The sequence below is a fragment of the Salmo salar genome, chromosome 10 (genome assembly GCF_965601325.2).
Source record: "Salmo salar chromosome 10, fSalSal1, whole genome shotgun sequence".
NCBI classification, from domain to species: domain Eukaryota; kingdom Metazoa; phylum Chordata; class Actinopteri; order Salmoniformes; family Salmonidae; genus Salmo; species Salmo salar.
The window spans coordinates 110505024-110524509 of NC_138300.1; the positions used below are offsets into that span (position 1 = coordinate 110505024).

The following is a 19486-nucleotide window of genomic DNA, read 5'->3' on the forward strand; positions in this document are numbered from 1 at the left end:
CACTCCTCAATATCTCTCCTTGGTCAGTACAAAGATCTGGCACATGCTACTTACTGTACCTCATAGTCCAGTCATAAAGAAAGTAGAGGAGCTTCTGAGTGTGATTTAAATGTTACTTTCTGTTGTAATATATTCATCATCAACCTGTCACATACAAAAACATTTGATTCAACAAATCCAATGAAGACAAATGTGTTCTATTATTGTTAAATGGGTTCTATATTGTTCTATTCTAACACAAACTGACACCACATGTTTAACTGTAAGAAAGCTTTATTAGAAAAGCATTCATTGGCACAGGCAGAGTGGAAGTTAACATTGGCCTAACTAGAATAACAAATGGATTAATGGATACTCTGGATACTCCAGGGTGGCGTTCTCCCTCAAGGGTTAAAGTAGACCGTCTTCAGGGAGAGAAGACCCTCAGAGAAGCTACCCACCCCAGGGAGAAGAGTACTTGTGGCTCCTGTTGGGTCTCATGGGAAGAATCTGATCCAACAGTATTTCCAACAGTAGCTGCTGCTCCTGCACAACGGCCTGGATCAGTAGGAGCTGGATCAAATCTGTCACCTGCCTCTGTGGTTTGGGGTTGACTGGTGTAAAACTCAACCAGGTGATTGGACTAACCCTCCTTCCTGCACTCTCGTTGGCTATTCTCCCATTCCTGCTTAGCCTTGGCACGGGAGGCGTGCATGTGCCACTGTCTGATAAGAGTCCGCTCTTCTGATCCCTCCTGTCTCAGCCTCCAGTATTTATGCTGCAGTAGTTTATGTGTCGGGGGGCTAGGATCAGTCTGTTACATCTGGAGTATTTCTCTTGTCTTATCCGGTGTCCTGTGTGAATTTAAATATGCTCTCTCTAATTCTCTCTTTCTCTCTTTCTGTCTTTCTCTCGGAGGACCTGAGCCCTAGGACCATGCCTCAGGACTACCTGGCATGATGACTCCTTGCTGTCCCCAGTCCACCTGGCCGTGCTGCTGCTCCAGTTTCAACTGTTCTGCCTGCGGCTATGGAACCCTGACCTGTTCACCGGACGTGCTTGTTGCACCCTCGACAACTACTATGATTATTATTATTTGACCATGCTGGTCATTTATGAACATTTTAACATCTTGACCATGTTCTGTTATGATATCCACCCTGCACAGCCAGAAGAGGACTGGCCACCCCTCATAGCCTGGTTCCTCTCTAGGTTTCTTCCTAGGTTTTTGGCCTTTCTAGGGAGTTTTTCCTAGGGAGTTTTTCCTAGCCACCGTGCTTCTTTCACATGCATTGCTTGCTGTTTGGGGTTTTAGGCTGGGTTTCTGCACAGCACTTTGAGATATCAGCTGATGTACGAAGGGCTATATAAATACATTTGATTTGATTTGATTTGCCAATGGGACCAAGAGGTTGTGAGAGGGGCACCTCTCGCCCACCTGCACTGCTCTCCTACTGGTCAGTATAGCAGAGTGGTCTGTGCTACCTGTATGGCTGGATGTAGATCTGGGCAGGCGGTGACATCCGTCATCTCCGGCTACATTAGCTGGGTGGGTTACACAGGAACAACGTCTCGGTGCTTCTGAAGATCAAGGGCTCAGGTAATATGACCTGTCGGACGTCCATTAGCTCTGGTAGCTGCTGGTCCTGCATAGCAGACCGGATTTGTAAGAGCTAGATCTCTCCGACACACACCTTCCTGATATGGCATTGGCAGGCCTGGCTAGCACCGGGGAGGCAGCTGGGTCAGGGATGGGAGAAACAGGTGGACAAGGCACTCGGATGGAAAGAACCGGAGAGGCAGGCGGGGCAGGTATCAGAAAGTCCGACACTAGGTTGACAGTTGGGGTAGGTACCTGAAGGTCAGACACTAGGTTGACAGTTGGGGTAGGTACCTGAATGTCAGACACTGATCTGGCAGTTGGGGTAGGTACCTGAAGGTCAGACACTAGGTTGACAGTTGGGGTAGGTACCTGAAGGTCAGACACTGGTCTGGCAGTTGGGGTAGGTACCTGAATGTCAGACACTGATCTGGCAGTTGGGGTAGGTACCTGAAGGTCAGATGCTGGGCTGACAGTTGGGGTAGGTACCTGAAGGTCAGACACTGGTCTGGCAGTTGGGGTAGGTACCTGAAGGTCAGATACTGGTCTGGCAGTTGGGGTAGGTACCTGAAGGTCAGATGCTGGGCTGACAGTTGGGGTAGGTACCTGAATGTCAGACACTGATCTGGCAGTTGGGGTAGGTACCTGAAGTTCAGACACTGGTCTGGCAGTTGGGCTAGGTACCTGAAGGTCAGATACTGGTCTGGCAGTTGGGGTAGGTACTAGAAGGTCAGATGCTGGGCTGACAGTTGGGGTAGGTACCTGAAGGTCAGATACTGGTCTGGCAGTTGGGGTAGGTACCTGAAGGTCAGACACTGGTCTGGCAGTTGGGGTAGGTACCTGAAGGTCAGATACTGGTCTGGCACTTGGGGTAGGTACCTGAAGGTCAGACACTGGGCTGATAGTTGGGGTATGTTCCAGAAGGTCAGACACCGGGCTGACAGTTTGGGTAGGTACCAGAAGGTCTGCAAGCCATCATCGGAGAGAGCTAACCTGAGCAGGAGGGTGATAGTTAATTGTGGACTCTCAGGTATGGAAAGGCAAGGGGAAAAATAGAGCACTGTCTTATATTTTCAATGTTTGTTGCTTGAAAATATGCGCTATGAGCAAGCGTTTAGGTGAATATTTATTCTCAGCCAACTATAGACCTCTCAACTGCATGTAGTGGGTGGGGGGAAAACAACAACACTTTATTCTAATTGGAGATTTCACAATGTCAGTCAAACTGTAGCTGCACTATCAAAACTAGCTATAATCATAATTTGGATGGCCTTTCTATTAGTCATGATCTTGGGCCTAACAACACCTGTGCCAATATATTCTCTGTGGCCCTTAAAGTTTTGGCAATCCGCTGAATAGTTTTTTCATGTTGTACATAGTTATTACACCGTAAACAATTTTCTGTATATTATATCACAGTAAAAGGGGGGTCCATTCTACTTAGGAGCACCTGTAAACTCTGTGGATTTATATATATATATATATATATATATATATATGTGTGTGTGTGTACAGTCCAATAAATTATAGGAGTACACGGACAAAAAAACATTGATGATCAAATATACTTTTTAATCATGTAATATATTTTAGAAAATCTTTCTAAAATTATTTGTATGATAATTATTATACAATATATTAATAATTGTGCATATTTTCCATCATTTTCCCCAAAATTATTAATGTACGAAGTGCACAAGATAGGACTCTTATTCTGAAGGATTCCATAAAGCTGTGACCCGGAAGTACTTAGTTGTTAATGTTTAGACCATTTTTTTTTAGACATCTTTAAAAAAGACAGGTTGATGACACTTTTCTACTATTACGTGGGGGACTTTTATTTCGAACATTTTCGAAATGCCGTGACCAGGAAGTACTTTTTTAGTGTTGCTGACGAGACGCTGATTTTTGCGCTGTTGTTTTTGTCCAAAAACGAACATAGCTACAGGTATTTTGACTTTTCTAGGTGTTAGCAGTAGTTTTGTGTGTTTTCGTGTTGTGCATTCTGGTTGAGTCATATAGCTAAACTAACAATATTGTGTTTCCATTCGGTATGAACACTGCAGGCAATCAAACTAGCTAGCTAGTCAGCTAACGTTCACGTTTGGTTTAGTTCGTACACTTTTTGCTTTGAAATCGGTGGTCGTCCACATCCACAACACCATGAAACATTTGACACAGACGTTCAGTGAGGTTTTGTTTGCATTAGCCATGCCTTTTTATATTATATTCTCTTCACACGTTATTTTCTGTCACTTTCCCCAGACAGAAAATTAGACTGCACCCCTTCCCTCCGTCTATCAAGATGGAGAACATGATTAATGAACACCAAAGCCGCAATGATCCAGAGAACAAGGCAAATAACATTGATTCACCTGAAATAAAGATTGAAATAGATGAGGTGCGCATTGAGTACACTCAACAGATGAACACACTGGAAGAAGAGAATCTAAGTGATCAGCCAGCAAACCAAGCAGACAGTTCGGTTTCATCACAGGAGGATTCTGAGTCTGATTCAGTGTCTTTCTCTTGTACCCAGTGTGACAAGAGCTTCCATACCGCCTTACATTTGAAAAAGCACCAGATTAGGCACACTGATAAAACCCTACACTATTGCATAACTTGTGAGAAGAGCTTCCCTTATGCATCGCTCTTAAAGCAGCACCTAACAATGCATGATGCTGACAGAACACACTGTTGCACGAAATGCGAAAAGAGCTTCCGATCTGCACCGTGCCTAAGGAAGCACTTGACAACGCACGGTGAGAAGAATCACGGTTGCACCGAGTGTGATAGGAAATTCTGTTCAGCATCTCGCTTAAAAAGGCACATGACAACACATAGCGGGGAAAGACCACATGTTTGCACCGCCTGCGGGAAGAGTTTTACCCGACCAGAGAGCTTAAAGAATCATCAGCTAAATCACCAAGGGGAGAAGCTGCACACCTGCCACGACTGTGGAAAGAGCTACAGTGTGCTGAAGTTCCTTAAAGAACATATGAAAGTCCACGAGGGTCCCCACATCTGCTCTCAGTGTGGGAAGAGCTACACACTCCTCTACAACTTGAAAATGCATATGTCAGCAGCGCATGGAGAGGAAAAAGCATTGCCTTGCTCTGAATGTGGGAAAAGTTTTGTCTCAGAGTACCGTCTGCGAAAGCATCAGAAGCAAGTACACAGAACAGCCTTCCCCTGCCCTGAATGTGGGCGAAGCTTCTCCACACTGTCCATATTGCAAGAGCATCAGTCAAACCATACTGGTATCAAACCGCATTCTTGTGAGGAGTGTGGGAAGAGCTTTGGACTTCTGGATGGTCTTCAGAGGCACCAGTACACTCACAGGCCCAAACCAGAAAAATCCTGCCTCTGTGAGGAGTGTGGAAAAAGCTTTATTAACCTCACCCAACTGGCCAGACATAAACAAGTTCATTCCAATGTTAAGTCCCACACTTGTGAGGAGTGTGGTAAAAAATTCAAACAGATCGGAGGTTTGAGAATACACCGCCGCACTCACACAGGGGAGACACCGTTCTCTTGCAAAGAGTGCAGTAAAACATTTACGCAGGCCAGCTCCTTGAAGGTTCATATGTTAACCCACACAGGAGAGAGGTCATTCTCTTGTAAGGAGTGTGGCAAGACATTCAACATTGCAAAGACATTACGGCTTCACATGCGCATTCACACAGGAGAGAAACCACATAAATGCCCTGATTGTGGGAAGGGATACCATCACGCTCAGGGACTCAGAATGCACCTGCTATTTCACAAGGGGGAACGACGGCACACATGTACTTACTGTGACAAGAGTTTCTTTCTGCCAGGACATTTAAGAGCACACATTCGACTACACACTGGAGAGAAACCTTACCTCTGCTCTAATTGTGGGAAGAGTTTCAATCGGGCTTGGAATTTAAAGCAACACAAGAAAATATGTCAGTGATTTATTTCACCACAAACTGAACTTTCCACAGCATGCAATTGTGGGGCTCCTTTTTTGTAATATTATGCCTATGATACATTGTGTTCTATGCCAAACTAGTCTAATAATACATTAAATAAAGGTGGTGACTTATTTTGCATTGAACTTGCATTACATTTGCTTTATCCATTTATAATCTGTATGTTGTTGTGGCAACAAAGTAGATGGCATGCTCTATGTAGCCTACTTTGGCTGGGCCATATTGTGTGATGGGGATACTTGTTGTACTGTATGACTAACTTTCAGTGTAGAATGATTGATTTGAAATGTAAACATGTGGTGTCCAAAATGAACCCTAGAGGGTAGAACTAACCCAAGCATTTGGATATTATCATATCACTGTTGCAGAGAAACCTCCAGCTTTATTCAATGCCTTGATATGTACATTCTCAAAAACTACTTAGAAAGAATATACAGCTACATTATTTCTGTCAATATGCTATACTGTATATACACTCAGTGGCCAGCTTATTAGGAACACCCATCTAGTACTGCGTCAGACCCCCTTTGCCTCCAGAATAGAATTCTTCAGGCATGAAATGTTGCTCAATTGGTATCAAGGGACCTAATGTGTGCCAGGAAAACATTCCCCACACCATTACACCACCGCCACCAGCCTGTACCATGTACCATTGACACCAGGCAGGAAGGGGCCATGGACTCATGCGGCTTACGCCAAATTCTGACTCTGCCATCACATGGCGCAACACGAACCGGGATTCGTCGGACCAGGCTACTTTTTTCCACTCCTCAATTGTCCAGTATTGGTGATGGCGTGCCCACTGGAACCAGTTCTTGTTTTTAGCTGATAGGAGTGGAACCCAGTGTGGTCGTCTGCTGTAATAGCCCATCTGTGACAAGGACCAAAGAGTTGTGCGTTCTGAGATGCCGGTCTGCACACCACTGTTGTACTGCGCTGTTATTTGCCTGTTTGTGACCCACCTGTTAGCTTACACGATTCTTGCCATTCTCCTTCGACCTCTTATCAATGAACTGTTTTCGCCCACAGAACTGGCGCTGACTGGATGTTTTTTGTTTGTCGCACCATTCTTGGTAAACCCTAGACACTGTTGTGCGTGAAAAGCCCAGGAAACCATGTGTTTCTGAGATACTGGAACCGGCACGCTTGGCTCCGACAATCATACCACGCTCAAAGCTGCTTAGGTCACTCGTTTTGCCCATTATATTGAACAGTAACTTAATGCCTCGATGCCTGTCTGCCTGCTTTATATAGCAGGCCACGTGACTCGTCTGTAGGAGCAAACCATTTTCGCGAACGGGTTGGTGTACCTAATATACTGGCCACTGTGTGTATATTGCTTTGTAAAATAAGAACAAAATAATCCTGAATATGCCTTGTATAATCTCAAACATCCCTCTGTAGCATGGCTTAAACTAGCCTAGCCCTTTTCACCGTTTATTTGGACCATTTGAATACATGTATTCCAAAAAAAAAAAGACTGTTCTGTGTTATTTTTCTTTGTTGCAACTGTATTAGTATTTAGAGACGATGCACTAGTAGAGACCACACTATGAGTTAAATTTCTATGTTGGGTGAATTTTATCAAGACAAGGTATATTCTAATTATGTTATTGTTGAATCATATCCACTTCACACAGGACATGGCTAACATAACAGAGAGAACATCAGTGTATTCAATGTTTCTAAGGTAAACCCCTGTCTTGTACTATACTACTGTACACCCAGGCAAGGTGAGCATACCTCAGTAACTAGTCTGTGTTCCATGTCTTTGTCCAGGTAAATTCCTCCCTCTTACTGTACTGTACTTCGGGTATCAATCAGAGGGAGACGGGAATGTGTCCGCTTTGAATGAAATCTAATCCTCCTTCACTTACATCCTCGGGGTCTACGTTTTGGTCTGCTCTCTCTGTGTGGTGCTCAGGTGTGCACTTACAGGCTGAGACTCAGTGTCATTACTAATCGCATTCGGGCTCCGGAGCAGGTAGGCACTGATTCTGGAAGCATACAGGGAAGGCTGCTTATACTGTAAGTGCTACTTTTGTGTTATGAGAAAGTGTTGCTGCTCTGAACTTGTGATATGGTCTGTAAACAGCTTGTTCTTGCCCTTCAATTGATTCTGCAGCACATTTGTTGGAAGATGCGCCAACAGCAAGGAGAAGATCGTTGCTGGTTTTTCTCGCATCTAAAGTACAGAGGTCATCTTCTGCTTTAATGCAATTAGTGATAACTTGATGCCAAGAAATGGTTTAAATACTTGGTTCACATCTCTGTCATTACAGTGTCTAGTATACTGTCCATTAACTTACATTATTGCCAACTCTGTCTAAGTTATAGATTATACTCAATGACTGATGTTCATTCAGGCAATGTGCAGCTACAGTATGCTGGTTAGCTTACTGTATATTCAATTCTAGCTATTGTTCTTCACCTGGTATTTGAGTTGCTGTTTGTATTGGTTTCATGATGCAAGTCGAAGTTAAGCTTAGAGTAAATCCCCAAACAGATATCTCTTGGGCCCCATACATTCCCAATAAAGTTAATTCCTCCCTTGAGGGTTCACTTTAGTAGGGAAAAGTGCTATACGGCACTCTACATTCCAATGTTGTTTCTTCGGCGTATTATTTTGGTGTCGTGCATTTACTTCTCCCATTGTGAATAGGCTATACGACCCACAATGTGAGAAAGGTAGCCCATACAGTTAGGAAGACGGTCCTATTAGAGTCCCATCACCAGAATGATGGGAATATTTACTGATGAAGTGAATGGCTTCTGTGGTGTGTGTAAGCTTTGAATTCACAAAGCATTGGCTAAACATGCCTTCTGTATGTAACATTGTATGGTGGCTTGGGAACACTCAAATCAAAGATTACTGGTTGCATACATAGTTTAGCAGATGTTATAGAGGGTCAATAGAACGGAGTCAAACGTGGGGTTTCCAAATGTTTCATCTGTTTGATACTTTCCATTTATTCCATTCCAGCCATTACAATGAGCCCGTCCTCCTATAGCTCCTCCGACCATCCGCCAATGGTATGTACAATAAAAATTAATACTATGAATGAAATGTACAGATATTACAGTGAGCTTTCAAGAATCCAGTATATAAACAGTGTAACAAAATGCAATGTACAGTTGTAAATATATTAAAATGAGTTATGGGAAGAATACAATACATGAATACATAGTGAGAAAAACAGTAACAAAGAAACGGACCCGTGTTTGATGTCCCACGTTCATGCGACAGCAGCTTTTACTGTGTGTGTGTTTGTGAGTGTAGGCCAATGCTTGTGTGGGAGTGTATCTGAGTACAGACAGGGTTGGGTAGGTTACTTGTAAATGTAATTAGTTACAGTTACTAGTTACCTTATCCAAACTCAATAACGTAATGATTACTTTCAGTTACTTTTGGATTCCTTTCCCCTCAGTAGGCAACCAAAAAGGATCCATCAAACGCTTTTGGTGTGTCATAGTAGTCCCTGACCTGTGGTCTGACTTGCTGAGGTGGAACAAACTTAAACTTGCAACTGTTTTCAATGCTGAATTTAATGTTATTGAGAAAACAGAAAGGTGTCATAATGTATTTTTTTGCAAACGTCCTAAATATTTCTGAATTTAAAAGTAATCCAAGAAGTAATCTAGTTTTTCAAAAGTATCTGTTATCTGATGACAATATTTTTGCTGGTAATATAGTTGATTACACCTACTGTTTTTTTGTCATCAGATTACATTTAACTGATTACTCCCCAACTCTGAGTAAAATAGTCTGTCTGTGTGTGTGTGTGTGTGTGTGTGTGTGTGTGTGTGTGTGTGTGTGTGTGTGTGTGTGTGTGTGTGTGTGTGTGTGTGTGTGTGTGTGTGTGTGTGTGTGTGTGTGTGTGTGTGTGTGTGTGTGTGTGTGTGTGTGTGTGTGTGTCTATACCTATTCATCAGTATGTGGATGTTGGTGAAACCTTGACTTACCTGTGATAATGTGAAAGCCCTCTCAACTCATTGTACTGGTCAAAGTTTGCTGGTTAACTCATTGGTCCTGTTTTGTAATACACCTCTCAGTTAATTTGGCTAAAGTGTTGTTCACTGTCTGGGCTATGACCAACACCTGACTAATGACATTTTGACAGACCCTCTCCCTCCCTTCTCCTTGACAGTGAAAAACATTTTGGTCTGGTTTACTGGACCCTTATTCATTCTTTAGATATTTTTGTCAGATGTTACTATGGAATTTGAAGTATAATTACAAGCATTTCATAAGTGTCAAAGGCTTTTATTGACAATTACATGAAGTTGATGCAAAGAGTCAATATTTGCAGTGTTGACCCTTCTTTTTCAAGACCTCTGCAATCCGCCCTGGCATGCTGTCAATTAACTTCTGGGCCACATCCTGACTGATGGCAGCCCATTCTTGCATAATCAATGCTTGGAGTTTGTCAGAATTTGTGGGTTTTTGTTTGTCCACCCACCTCTTGAGGATTAACCACAAGTTCTCAATGGGATTAAGGTCTGGGGAGTTTCCTGGCCATGGACCCAAAATATCGATGTTTTGTTCCCCGAGCCACTTAGTTATCACTTTTGCCTTATGGCAAGGTGCTCCATCATGCTGGAAAAGGCATTGTTTGTCACCAAACTGTTCCTGGATGGTTGGGAGAAGTTGCTCTCGGAGGATGTGTTTGTACCATTCTTTATTCGTGGCTGTGTTCTTAGGCAAAATTGTGAGTGAGCCCACTCCCTTGGCTGGGAAGCAACCCCACACATGAATGGTCTTAGGATGCTTTACTGTTGGCATGACACAGGACTGATGGTAGCGCTCACCTTGTCTTCTCCAGACAAGCTTTTTTTCAGATGCCCCAAACAATCGGCAAGGGGATTCATCAGAGACTTTACCCCAGACTTTACCCCAGTCCTCAGCAGTCCAATCCCTGTACCTTTTGCAGAATATCAGTCTGTCCCTGATGTTTTTCCTGGAGAGAAGTGTCTTCTTTGCTGCCCTTCTTGACACCAGGCCATCCTCCAAAAGTCTCCGCCTCACTGTGCGTGCAGATGCACTCACACCTGCCTGCTGCCATTCCTGAGCAAGCTCTGTTCTGGTGGTGCCCCGATCCCGCAGCTGAATCAACTTTAGGAGACGGTCCAGGCGCTTGCTGGACTTTCTTGGGCGCCCTGAAGCCTTCTTCACAACAATTGAACCGCTCTCCTTGAAGTTCTTGATGATCCGATAAATGGTTGATTTAGTTGCAATCTTACTGGCAGCAATATCCTTGCCTGTGAAGCCCTTTTTGTGCAAAGCAATGATGCCGGCACGTGTTTCCTTCCAGGTAACCATGGTTGACAGAGGAAGAACAATGATTCCAAGCACCAACCTCCTTTTGAAGCTTCCAGTCTGTTATTCGAACTCAATCAGCATGACAGAGTGATCTCCAGCCTTGTCCTCGTCAACACTCAGACCTGTGTTGAGAGAATCACTGACATATCAGCTGGTCCTTTTGTGGCAGGGCTGAAATGCAGTGGAAATGTTTTTGGGGGATTCAGTTCATTTGCATGGCAAAGAGGGACCTTGCAATTAATTGCAATTCATCTGATCACTCTTCATAACATTCTGGAGTATATGCAAATTGCCATTATACAAACTGAGGCAGCAGACTTTGTGAAAATTAATATTTGTGTCATTCTCAAAACGTTTGGCCACGACTGTACATCAAAACACAATAACGTTGACGTAAAGACCCCTACCAACAAATCAATCATATCAAATTTTATTTGTCACATACACGTGTTTAGCAGATGTTATTGTGGGTGTAGCGAAATTCTTGTGTTTCTAGCTTCAACAGTGCAGTAATATCTAAAAATGTCACAACAATACACACAATACACACAAATCTCAAGTAAAGGAATGGAATTAGGAATACATAAATATTTGGGCGAGCAATGTCAGAGCGGCATAGACTAAGATACAGTGGAATAGGATAGAATACAGTATATACATGTGAGAGTAATGCAAAATATTTAAACATTATTAAAGTGATTAATGTTCCATTATTAAAGTGGCCAGTGATTTCATGTCGATGTATATAGGGCAGCAGCCTCTAATGTGCTGGTGATGGCTATTTACCAGTCTGATGGCCTTGAGATATAAGCTGTTTTTCAGTCTCTCGGTGAACGGGGTGAACAGGCAGTGGCTTGGGTGGTTGTTGTCCTTGATGATCTGTTTGGCCTTCCTGTGACATCGGGTGCTGTAGGTGTCCTGAAGGGCAGATAGTTGGCCTCCGGTGATGCGTCGGTGCAGTTGCTGTACCAGGCGGTGATATAGCCCGACAGGATGCTCTTAATTGTGCATCTGTAAAAGTTTGTGAGGGTTTTAGGTGCCAAGCCAAATTTCTTCAGCCTTCTGAAGTTGAAGAGGTGCTGTTGCTCCTTCTTCACCACACTGTCTGTGTGGGTGGACCATTTCAGTTTGTCTACCTTCTCCATTGCGGTCCCGTTGATGTGGATAGGAGGGTGCTCCCTCTGCTGTTTCCTGAAGTCCACGATCAGCTCCTTTGTTTTGTTGACATTGGGTGAAAGGTTATTTTCCTGGCACCACAATCCCAGGGCCCTCACCTCCTCTCTGTAGACTGTCTCGTCATTGTTGGTAATCAGGCCTACTACCGTAATTTCCAGACTATTAAGCGCACCTGAATATAAGCCGCACCCACTGAATTAAAAAAAATATATTATTTTGAACATAAATAAGCCGCACATGTCTATAAGCCGCAGGTGCCTACCGGTACATTGAAGCAAATTAACTTTACACAGGCTTTAACGAAACACGGCTTGTAACAAAAATAAATACGGGGGGGGAAAAAAATGTATGAAATGTATTCACTACTGTAAGTCGCTCTGGATAAGAGCGTCTGCTAAATGACTAAAATGTAAATGTAAATAGGCTTTAACGAAACACGGCTTGTAACAAAATATAAAAAATGTGCAGTAAACAGTAGCTTACCAAGAAAGTCATTGGTCACTACCTTCCTCCTCCTGTGCACTGAAACCATCTCCTTCGGTGTCAGAGTTGAATAGCCTCAGAATTGCTTCATCCGATATTGGATCGTTTTCATTGTCGCTCTCGTCACTTTCATCCCGAGGCAAATCCCCCGCTGAGCCCTCTTCAACACGCAGCAGTCCAGCCTTTCGAAACCCGTTGATGATAGTGGATTTTTTGACAATGCTCCACACTGTCAGGACCCACTGGCAGACTTGACCATAAGTTGCTCTTCGCATGCGGCCCGTTTTAGTGAAGGATTTCTCCCCACTTGTCATCCAAGCCTCCCACTGAACACGGAGCGTCACCTTAAATGCACGATTTACACTGATGTCGAGTGGCTGCAAATACTTTGTTGTGCCCCCAGGAATCAGGGTGACAAAATGACAACCGTAATCAGAATGATGGGAAGTTTGAGAGCGCTCGATTTAATCTAAACAGTAAACAAAAAAGTTGTTTGACCGTAATCCGTTCGGCAATTTAATTGCTCTAATGAAAGCTTCATGCCGCCAAAAAACTGAGCACGTCGCAGAGTGTTTTTTTGGAAAAAAAAAATTGAAAGCGGGAAAAACCCATATATTAGCCGCGTCATTGTTTAAGCCGCGAGGTTCAAAGCCTGGGAAAAATGTTGCGGCTTATAGTCCGGAAATTACGGTACTGTTGCGTCATCTGTAAACTTGATTATTTAGTTGGAGGCATATGTGGCCACGCAGTCATGGGTGAACAGAGAGTACAGGAGGGGTTGAGCACGCATTCTTGTGGGGCCCCAGTGATGAGGATCAGTGAAGTGGAGGTGTTGTTTCCTACCTTCACCACCTAGGGGCGGCCCGTCAGGAAGTCAAGGACCCAGTTGCACAGGGTGAGGTTGAGACCCAGGGCCTCGAGCTTAAACTCCAAAGAAGAAGAAACGTTGTATTATGTTTATGTATAGTGTTTTAACGATGTCTCTCTCTCTCATTCCATCACTTTCATGGTAGTTGGTTGTGTGGGTCTCTGGTTGTGAATGGGGTGCTGACAGACAATCGTTGATGGATATTTATAGAGCTCTGATCAGGACGACAATTGATTACTGGTGTATAGTTTATGGAACTGCAGCAAAGACAAGCTGGACAGAATCCAGTATATAGCTTTAAGGATATGTATTGGTGCATTTAAATCAACATCTGTATGTGTCTTACTAGTGGAGGCAGGTGAGATGTCTTTGGGTATACGGCATAATAAATAGTCATTAGCTTATTGGGTTGCAAGGCTGTGAGGTTGAGCATCCCACTGCTACTGTTCTAGATGACTGTTGGGAATATACTAGTAGACAAGGCAATGGTTTTGGTTGGACAGTTGTAGGTATCAATGTTATTATGGAGAAATGAGAGAATGGGTGTAGTAGTGAGATTCTGCTGGGTCCCAGCACATTCAGGTGTGGAAGGGAATGAAATTGTAGACCAGTTATCTAAAAGAGCTTGAAAACAAGATATAATATATATTAATGTTCCACTGGGTAGAGGTGAGGACAAATGTAAGATCAGAGACAATTTGATAGATGTGTGGCAGAAGAGATGGGACTCTGAGCACAAGCGACAGCATTTATATGTCTTCTAAAGGTCGGTGGACCAAGGTTCAAAGGTCAGATTAGGAAGGAAGAGGTGGTGTTTACTCGATTGTGCTTATAACATTGTACATTGAACTGGTCCTTACATCTGGTTGGCAGCATGTGAATGGTTTGTCTCTGGAGGGTATTGTTAATGAAACAATGTTGTTATATTGTTGTAAGGATGTTGAAGAGAGGGAAAGATTGAAGTGTAGGGTCATTGAGGTTGGATGGGGTTGGGGGGTTGGAAGGGATTTGGGGGATGGGGGAGGGTCTATTAGAAGTTAGTAGGGCTCTTTTTTATTTTCTCAGAAGTACTGAGTTAGGTAGGAGGATTTAGAAATGGTGTAAACCGTGATTGAACACACTCCAGCACAGTAGGTGGGGCCATGCACCTTTAACGTTGGTTTGCGGACCACCATTATATCATAGAAGACGAAGGTGTTGTGTGAGGGTTTTATGGTTCCTGAGGAGGGCTACTATTCTTTTCGCGTATTTTCCAAATGTATTTTGTAGTTGTTAAGGGTTTATTTCTTAGTTTCCACTGTTTATCGGTTAGAGTTGAGGGGGGAGTAGGGTAGTTTGTTTGGGAGGTGTGATGTTCTCAACCGAGTGGAGAAGAAACACTGTCTCTTCAGGTGCGTTCTGGAGAATGGTGTGGAGGAATTATTGATCATGGTCGGTGAACAGGTGGGAGAGGAACATATACACTCTGTATCCAGAATGAACAAGGCGGTGGTTGTGGTAATGTAAAAGGTGAGTCTTGTTGCCCGGCTAGTTACCAGTATGATTTATGTGAGGGGTGTGTTGGGGCGGATTTTGACAAGAGTAGTGGTGTCTAATCTGCCTCCGTTTGTTACGGATGAACAGATCCGTAAAGAGTTGGTTCGTTTTGGTCAATTTACAAGTGGTTTTCTGAACTAAATTCAAGGTTAAACAGGGGAGGGGTGGTACACAGGGTTTGTTAGCACAGATAGTGTGGACATTTTTTACAAATATTTTCTGATGAAACTATCCGCCAAGGAGCCCAGTGATATAATATTGGTATATATATAACATTAGCATATGTCCTTGCTGTTTGCTGTGGTTTTGAAGTAATTCTCTTCCAGGCCACGTTAACCTTGTAGGTTTACCTCAGGTAACTTATTATTAACTAGGTTACAGCTACTTCGTGAGGAAGCTCACTGTTCACCTGGTTACACGATGTAGTGACCTACAGTGTTAGTGAGTAGAACAGATGGTTGGTGCAAAGACATAAAACGTTAACCCCTGGTCGGTCTCCGTCCCGCATCCGGCGAAAAATCCTATCGCCATTAGCATAACAATTTTTATTTTTATTTTTTTTCAAATATAGGACTATGTTATATCGTTTTATAGATACACCTCTCCTGAATCGAACCACGTTGTACGATTTCAAAAGGCTTTACAGCAAAAGCAAAACATTAGATTTTGTTAGAGGAATATATCGTAAAAGTATGCCACATAGCCATTTTCCGACCAACCACATGCATCACAAATAACCAAAAAACAGCTAAATGCAGCACTAACCTTTGACAATCTTCATCAGATGACACTCCTAGGACATCATGTTACACAATACATGCATTCTTTTGTTCGATAAGTTCATATTTATATATAAAAACAGCATTTTACATCGGCGCGTAACGTTGACTAACTATTTTCCCTCAAATGTGTCCGGTGAAACAGCGCTACAATTTACTAAATTACTATTCGAAAACATTTTTAGGACAGGCCACTTCCTGTAAGGAATCTTCTCAGGTTTTTGCCTGCCATATGAGTTCTGTTATACTCACAGACACCATTCAAACAGTTTTAGAAACTTTAGGGTGTTTTCTATCCAAAGCCAATAATTATATGCATATTCTAGTTACTGGGCAGGAGTAGTAACCAGATTAAATTGGGTACGTTTTTTATCCGGCTGTGCAAATACTGCCCCCTATCCCCAACAGGTTAATCAGGAGAATCACCTCTTTCTAATGACATAAGGTTGGGCAGCGTCCTCTGCTGTCATCGGTCACTAGACCAGAAATAGTCAGAAGTTGCCCGTTTTTTCCTACTCCCTGGTAATGCAGACATAAACACACTTGGCACCATCGAGGTGCGGATGTTTACTTTCTACACCAGTTGTTATTTTTCAGTTTGGTCCTAAGAGCAGGTTTTAGTGGTCAAATAAAAATGTCATGACGTTGGCCTGTGGGTAAGGTTTATGACCCCCCCCCCCCATAAATACCTTTCTCCCTTCCCCTCTCTGACCCTACTGAAGGACTTGAATAGCCTGTGTTAAATATAGAGAGTCTGGGAACATCAAACAAATGGGGAAAGGAACCATATTTTGGTAATAAAACCAGTTGGAAATATGCTTGATAACGTAATGAGTATGTATGTCAGGTCGGTTGTCATCTGAGACATTATGACTGATGACAGGACGACAGAAACTGTACCTGAGAAAGTATACACCCTCTAGTTATCAGAGTAACATGGAATTGTTATGCAATTGAAATGTTTGATATTGAAATTGTTTGTTAGGAGATTAAATGTAATTTTAGCTTCCAAATGAGAGAATTGGGTTTTCATAAGGAAAGTGCCCTGCTTGATCAGTGGCCCAACCCTGTGAAGAGACAGGGGTTATAAACGATGAAACACCTCCTTTCCCCTCTCCACTATATAAGCCTTTGATGAAAAGATAACCACGTTGTTCCAGTACGGGAGGTCTGCAGCCTCTACGTTAGAAGGACACACATGTCAAGGACAGAACTAAGCCAACCTCGGCGTGAGCTATGGTATGAACTGGTATGAACTTTGAGCTTATTCACTACAGAAGTGATACTTCCTAGCCGTTGAGTTAGCAGCGACCGCTGCTAACGTGGGCTAGGAAAGGACAGACGACGGATCCAGTCTAACAACCAGACGAAGATACCACCACGTATCCAATTGACCACCATTGACATGCTTCCGAAAACAGGGAGATCTGTTGGCCAACCCGGCCAGCATCTACGACCAATCTACCGAAGCGCAGCTCAGAGTAAATATTTATTGCATTTTCCTTTTCCAAATGGGCGGTAATTTAGAATGCATAAGATAATGTATTTACGATAGCATAGCTGCTGTTTCTTTGTTCCTAAATCTTCCCGCTCTTTCATTCAAGCCCAACCCCTTTTCCTTTGTGTAACCAGCCATCATACAGGTTCAGTTCACCAGGGGTGAATTCTGTATAACATCATTGTATTCTGTGTATTTGTAATTCTGTGTGATTAGTTAGGTATTTAGTAAATAAATAATTAAACCCAATTTTGTATTGCTGATTCAACTTGTTAGCCAGGGTTCGTGAAGATAGCCAAGAATTTACAACTTTCATTATGAGACTGAAAATAAGATAAGGGTTAATAGTGACTGCTACCGATGTAAAATATTACTAAGTATTTTAAGAGTTTATTCGGAAGATAACGGCTCTATAAACGTTCTTCTGTGGTGCCCCGACTTTCTAGTTAATTACATTTACATGATTAGCTTAATCAGGTAATATTAATTACAGAGAAAGAATTTTATAGGTTAGCATGTCATATCACTTAATCCGGCATAGCCAAAGACACGACAAAAAGGTAGACATTTTTTGGTGCCATTTAGGGGAAATGGAATTCTAAGGATCATTCCAGTCAGAAGAGGCTCTGTGAAGGTTCGTTTAAATTAATTTGCTATGGCCTCGCTAGTGTTCCAGCTCAGACAACGTTCTTTGGCCGTTTTGACACGTTCTATTGTCCAGCCTACTAGGACTCAGGGGACAGAGGCTGGGTCTAGCTCTGCTACGGGGCAGGCTACTGGAGGGGGGACCAGGAGGGAGGAGAGTAGAGCAGGGCCAAGCGGTGTTCTGTACCTGCCTGTCCAGGAGGGGGGACAAGGCCTGGTGTACCTGGAGAGCAGGGTGGCAGCGTTCTGACTCAATGAGGTGCAGAGGCTACTGTACCTACTGTCTCTCTCTCTCTCACTCTGTCTCTCTCTCTCTCTGTCTCTGTCTCTCTGTCTGTCTCTGTATGTCTGTCTCTCTCTGTCTCTCTCTGTCTGTCTCTCTCTGTCTCTCTGTCTCTCTCTCCGTCTGTCTCTCTGTCTCTCTCTCTACTCTCTCTCTCTCTCTCTCTCTCAACAGCGCTCTGCACAGGCAGCAGTGGAGGACAGTGATCAGATCTTCACTGAGCTGATCCGCTCCATTGAGAGAAGGAGCTCTGAGGTGAAGGAGCTGATCAGAGCCCAAGAGAAGGCTCAAGTGAGTCAAGCTGAAGGACTCCTGGAGCAACTGAAGCAGGAGATAGCTGAGCTGAGAAAGAGAAGCACTGAGCTGGAGCAGCTCTCACACACAGAGGATCATATCCATTTCCTCCAGGTAACTAAACTGTCTTGTTACATGTGATATGAAATTAACTTAATGTGAAACTATTCATCTCAATCATTATGTTGTCCTGTCTGTCTCTCTGTCTCTCTGTCCCTGTCTCTCCCTCTCTCTGTCTGTCCCTCTCTCTCCCTCAAATGTCCCTCTCCCTTAATCTCTCTGTCCGTCCCTCTCTCTCTCTGTCCGTCCCTCTCTCTCTCTGTCCGTCCCTCTCTCTCTCTGTCCATCCCTCTCTCTCTCTCTCTGTGTGTCCCTCTCTCTCTCTGTCCGTCCCCCTCTCTCTCTGTTCGTCCCTCTCTCTCTCTGTCCGTCCCTCTCTCTCTCTGTCCGTCCCTCTCTCTCTCTCTGTCCGTCAATCTCTCTCTCTCTGTCCGTCCCTCTCTCTGTCTTTCCGTCACTCTCTCTGTCCGTCCCTCTCTGTCCATCCATCCATCTCTCTGTCCGTCCCTCTCCCTCTCTCTGTCCGTCCCTCTCCCTCTCTCTGTCCGTCCCTCCCCCTCTCTCTGTCCGTCCCTCCCCCTCTCTCTGTCCGTCCCTCCCCTCTCTCTGTCCGTCCCTCCCCTCTCTCTGTCCGTCCCTCCCACTCTCTCTTTCCGTCCCTCCCCCTCTCTCTGTCCGTCCCTCCCCCTCTCTCTGTCCGTCCCTCTCCCTCTCTCTGTCTGTCCCTCTCCCTCTCTCTGTCCGTCCCTCTCCCTCTCTCTGTCCGTCCCTCTCCCTCTCTCTGTCCGTCCCTCTCCCTCTCTCTGTCCGTCCCTCTCCCTCTCTCTGTCCGTCCCTCTCCCTCTCTCTGTCCGTCCCTCTCCCTCTCTCTGTCTGTCCCTCTCCCTCTCTCTGTCCGTCCCTCTCCCTCTCTCTGTCTGTCCCTCTCTCTGTCTGTCCCTCTCTCTGACTGTCCCTCTCTCTGACTGTCCCTCTCTCTGTCTGTCCCTCTCTCTGTCTGTCCCTC

General features: G+C 44.0%; 1 protein-coding gene across 1 annotated transcript; it reads left to right on the forward strand.

The window, feature by feature from the left end:
- The first annotated feature begins 3331 nt into the window (after nt 1-3331).
- Nucleotides 3332-5663, forward strand: LOC106561499 (uncharacterized). Its single transcript, XM_014125543.3, has 2 exons — nt 3332-3527; nt 3845-5663. Exons 1-2 carry the CDS (start codon nt 3385-3387, stop codon nt 5517-5519), a joined length of 1818 nt encoding a protein of 605 aa, XP_013981018.2. The 5' UTR covers nt 3332-3384; the 3' UTR covers nt 5520-5663.
- Nucleotides 5664-19486: the final 13823 nt, after the last annotated feature.

Coding starts and splice junctions, on each gene's coding strand:
- LOC106561499 (XM_014125543.3), top strand. CDS start 3,385: ATGACACTTTTCTACTATTACGTGGGGGACTTTTATTTCGAACATTTT. Junction 3,528..3,844: donor AAAAACGAACATAGCTACAG/GTATTTTGACTT, acceptor CACTTTCCCCAG/ACAGAAAATTAGACTGCACC.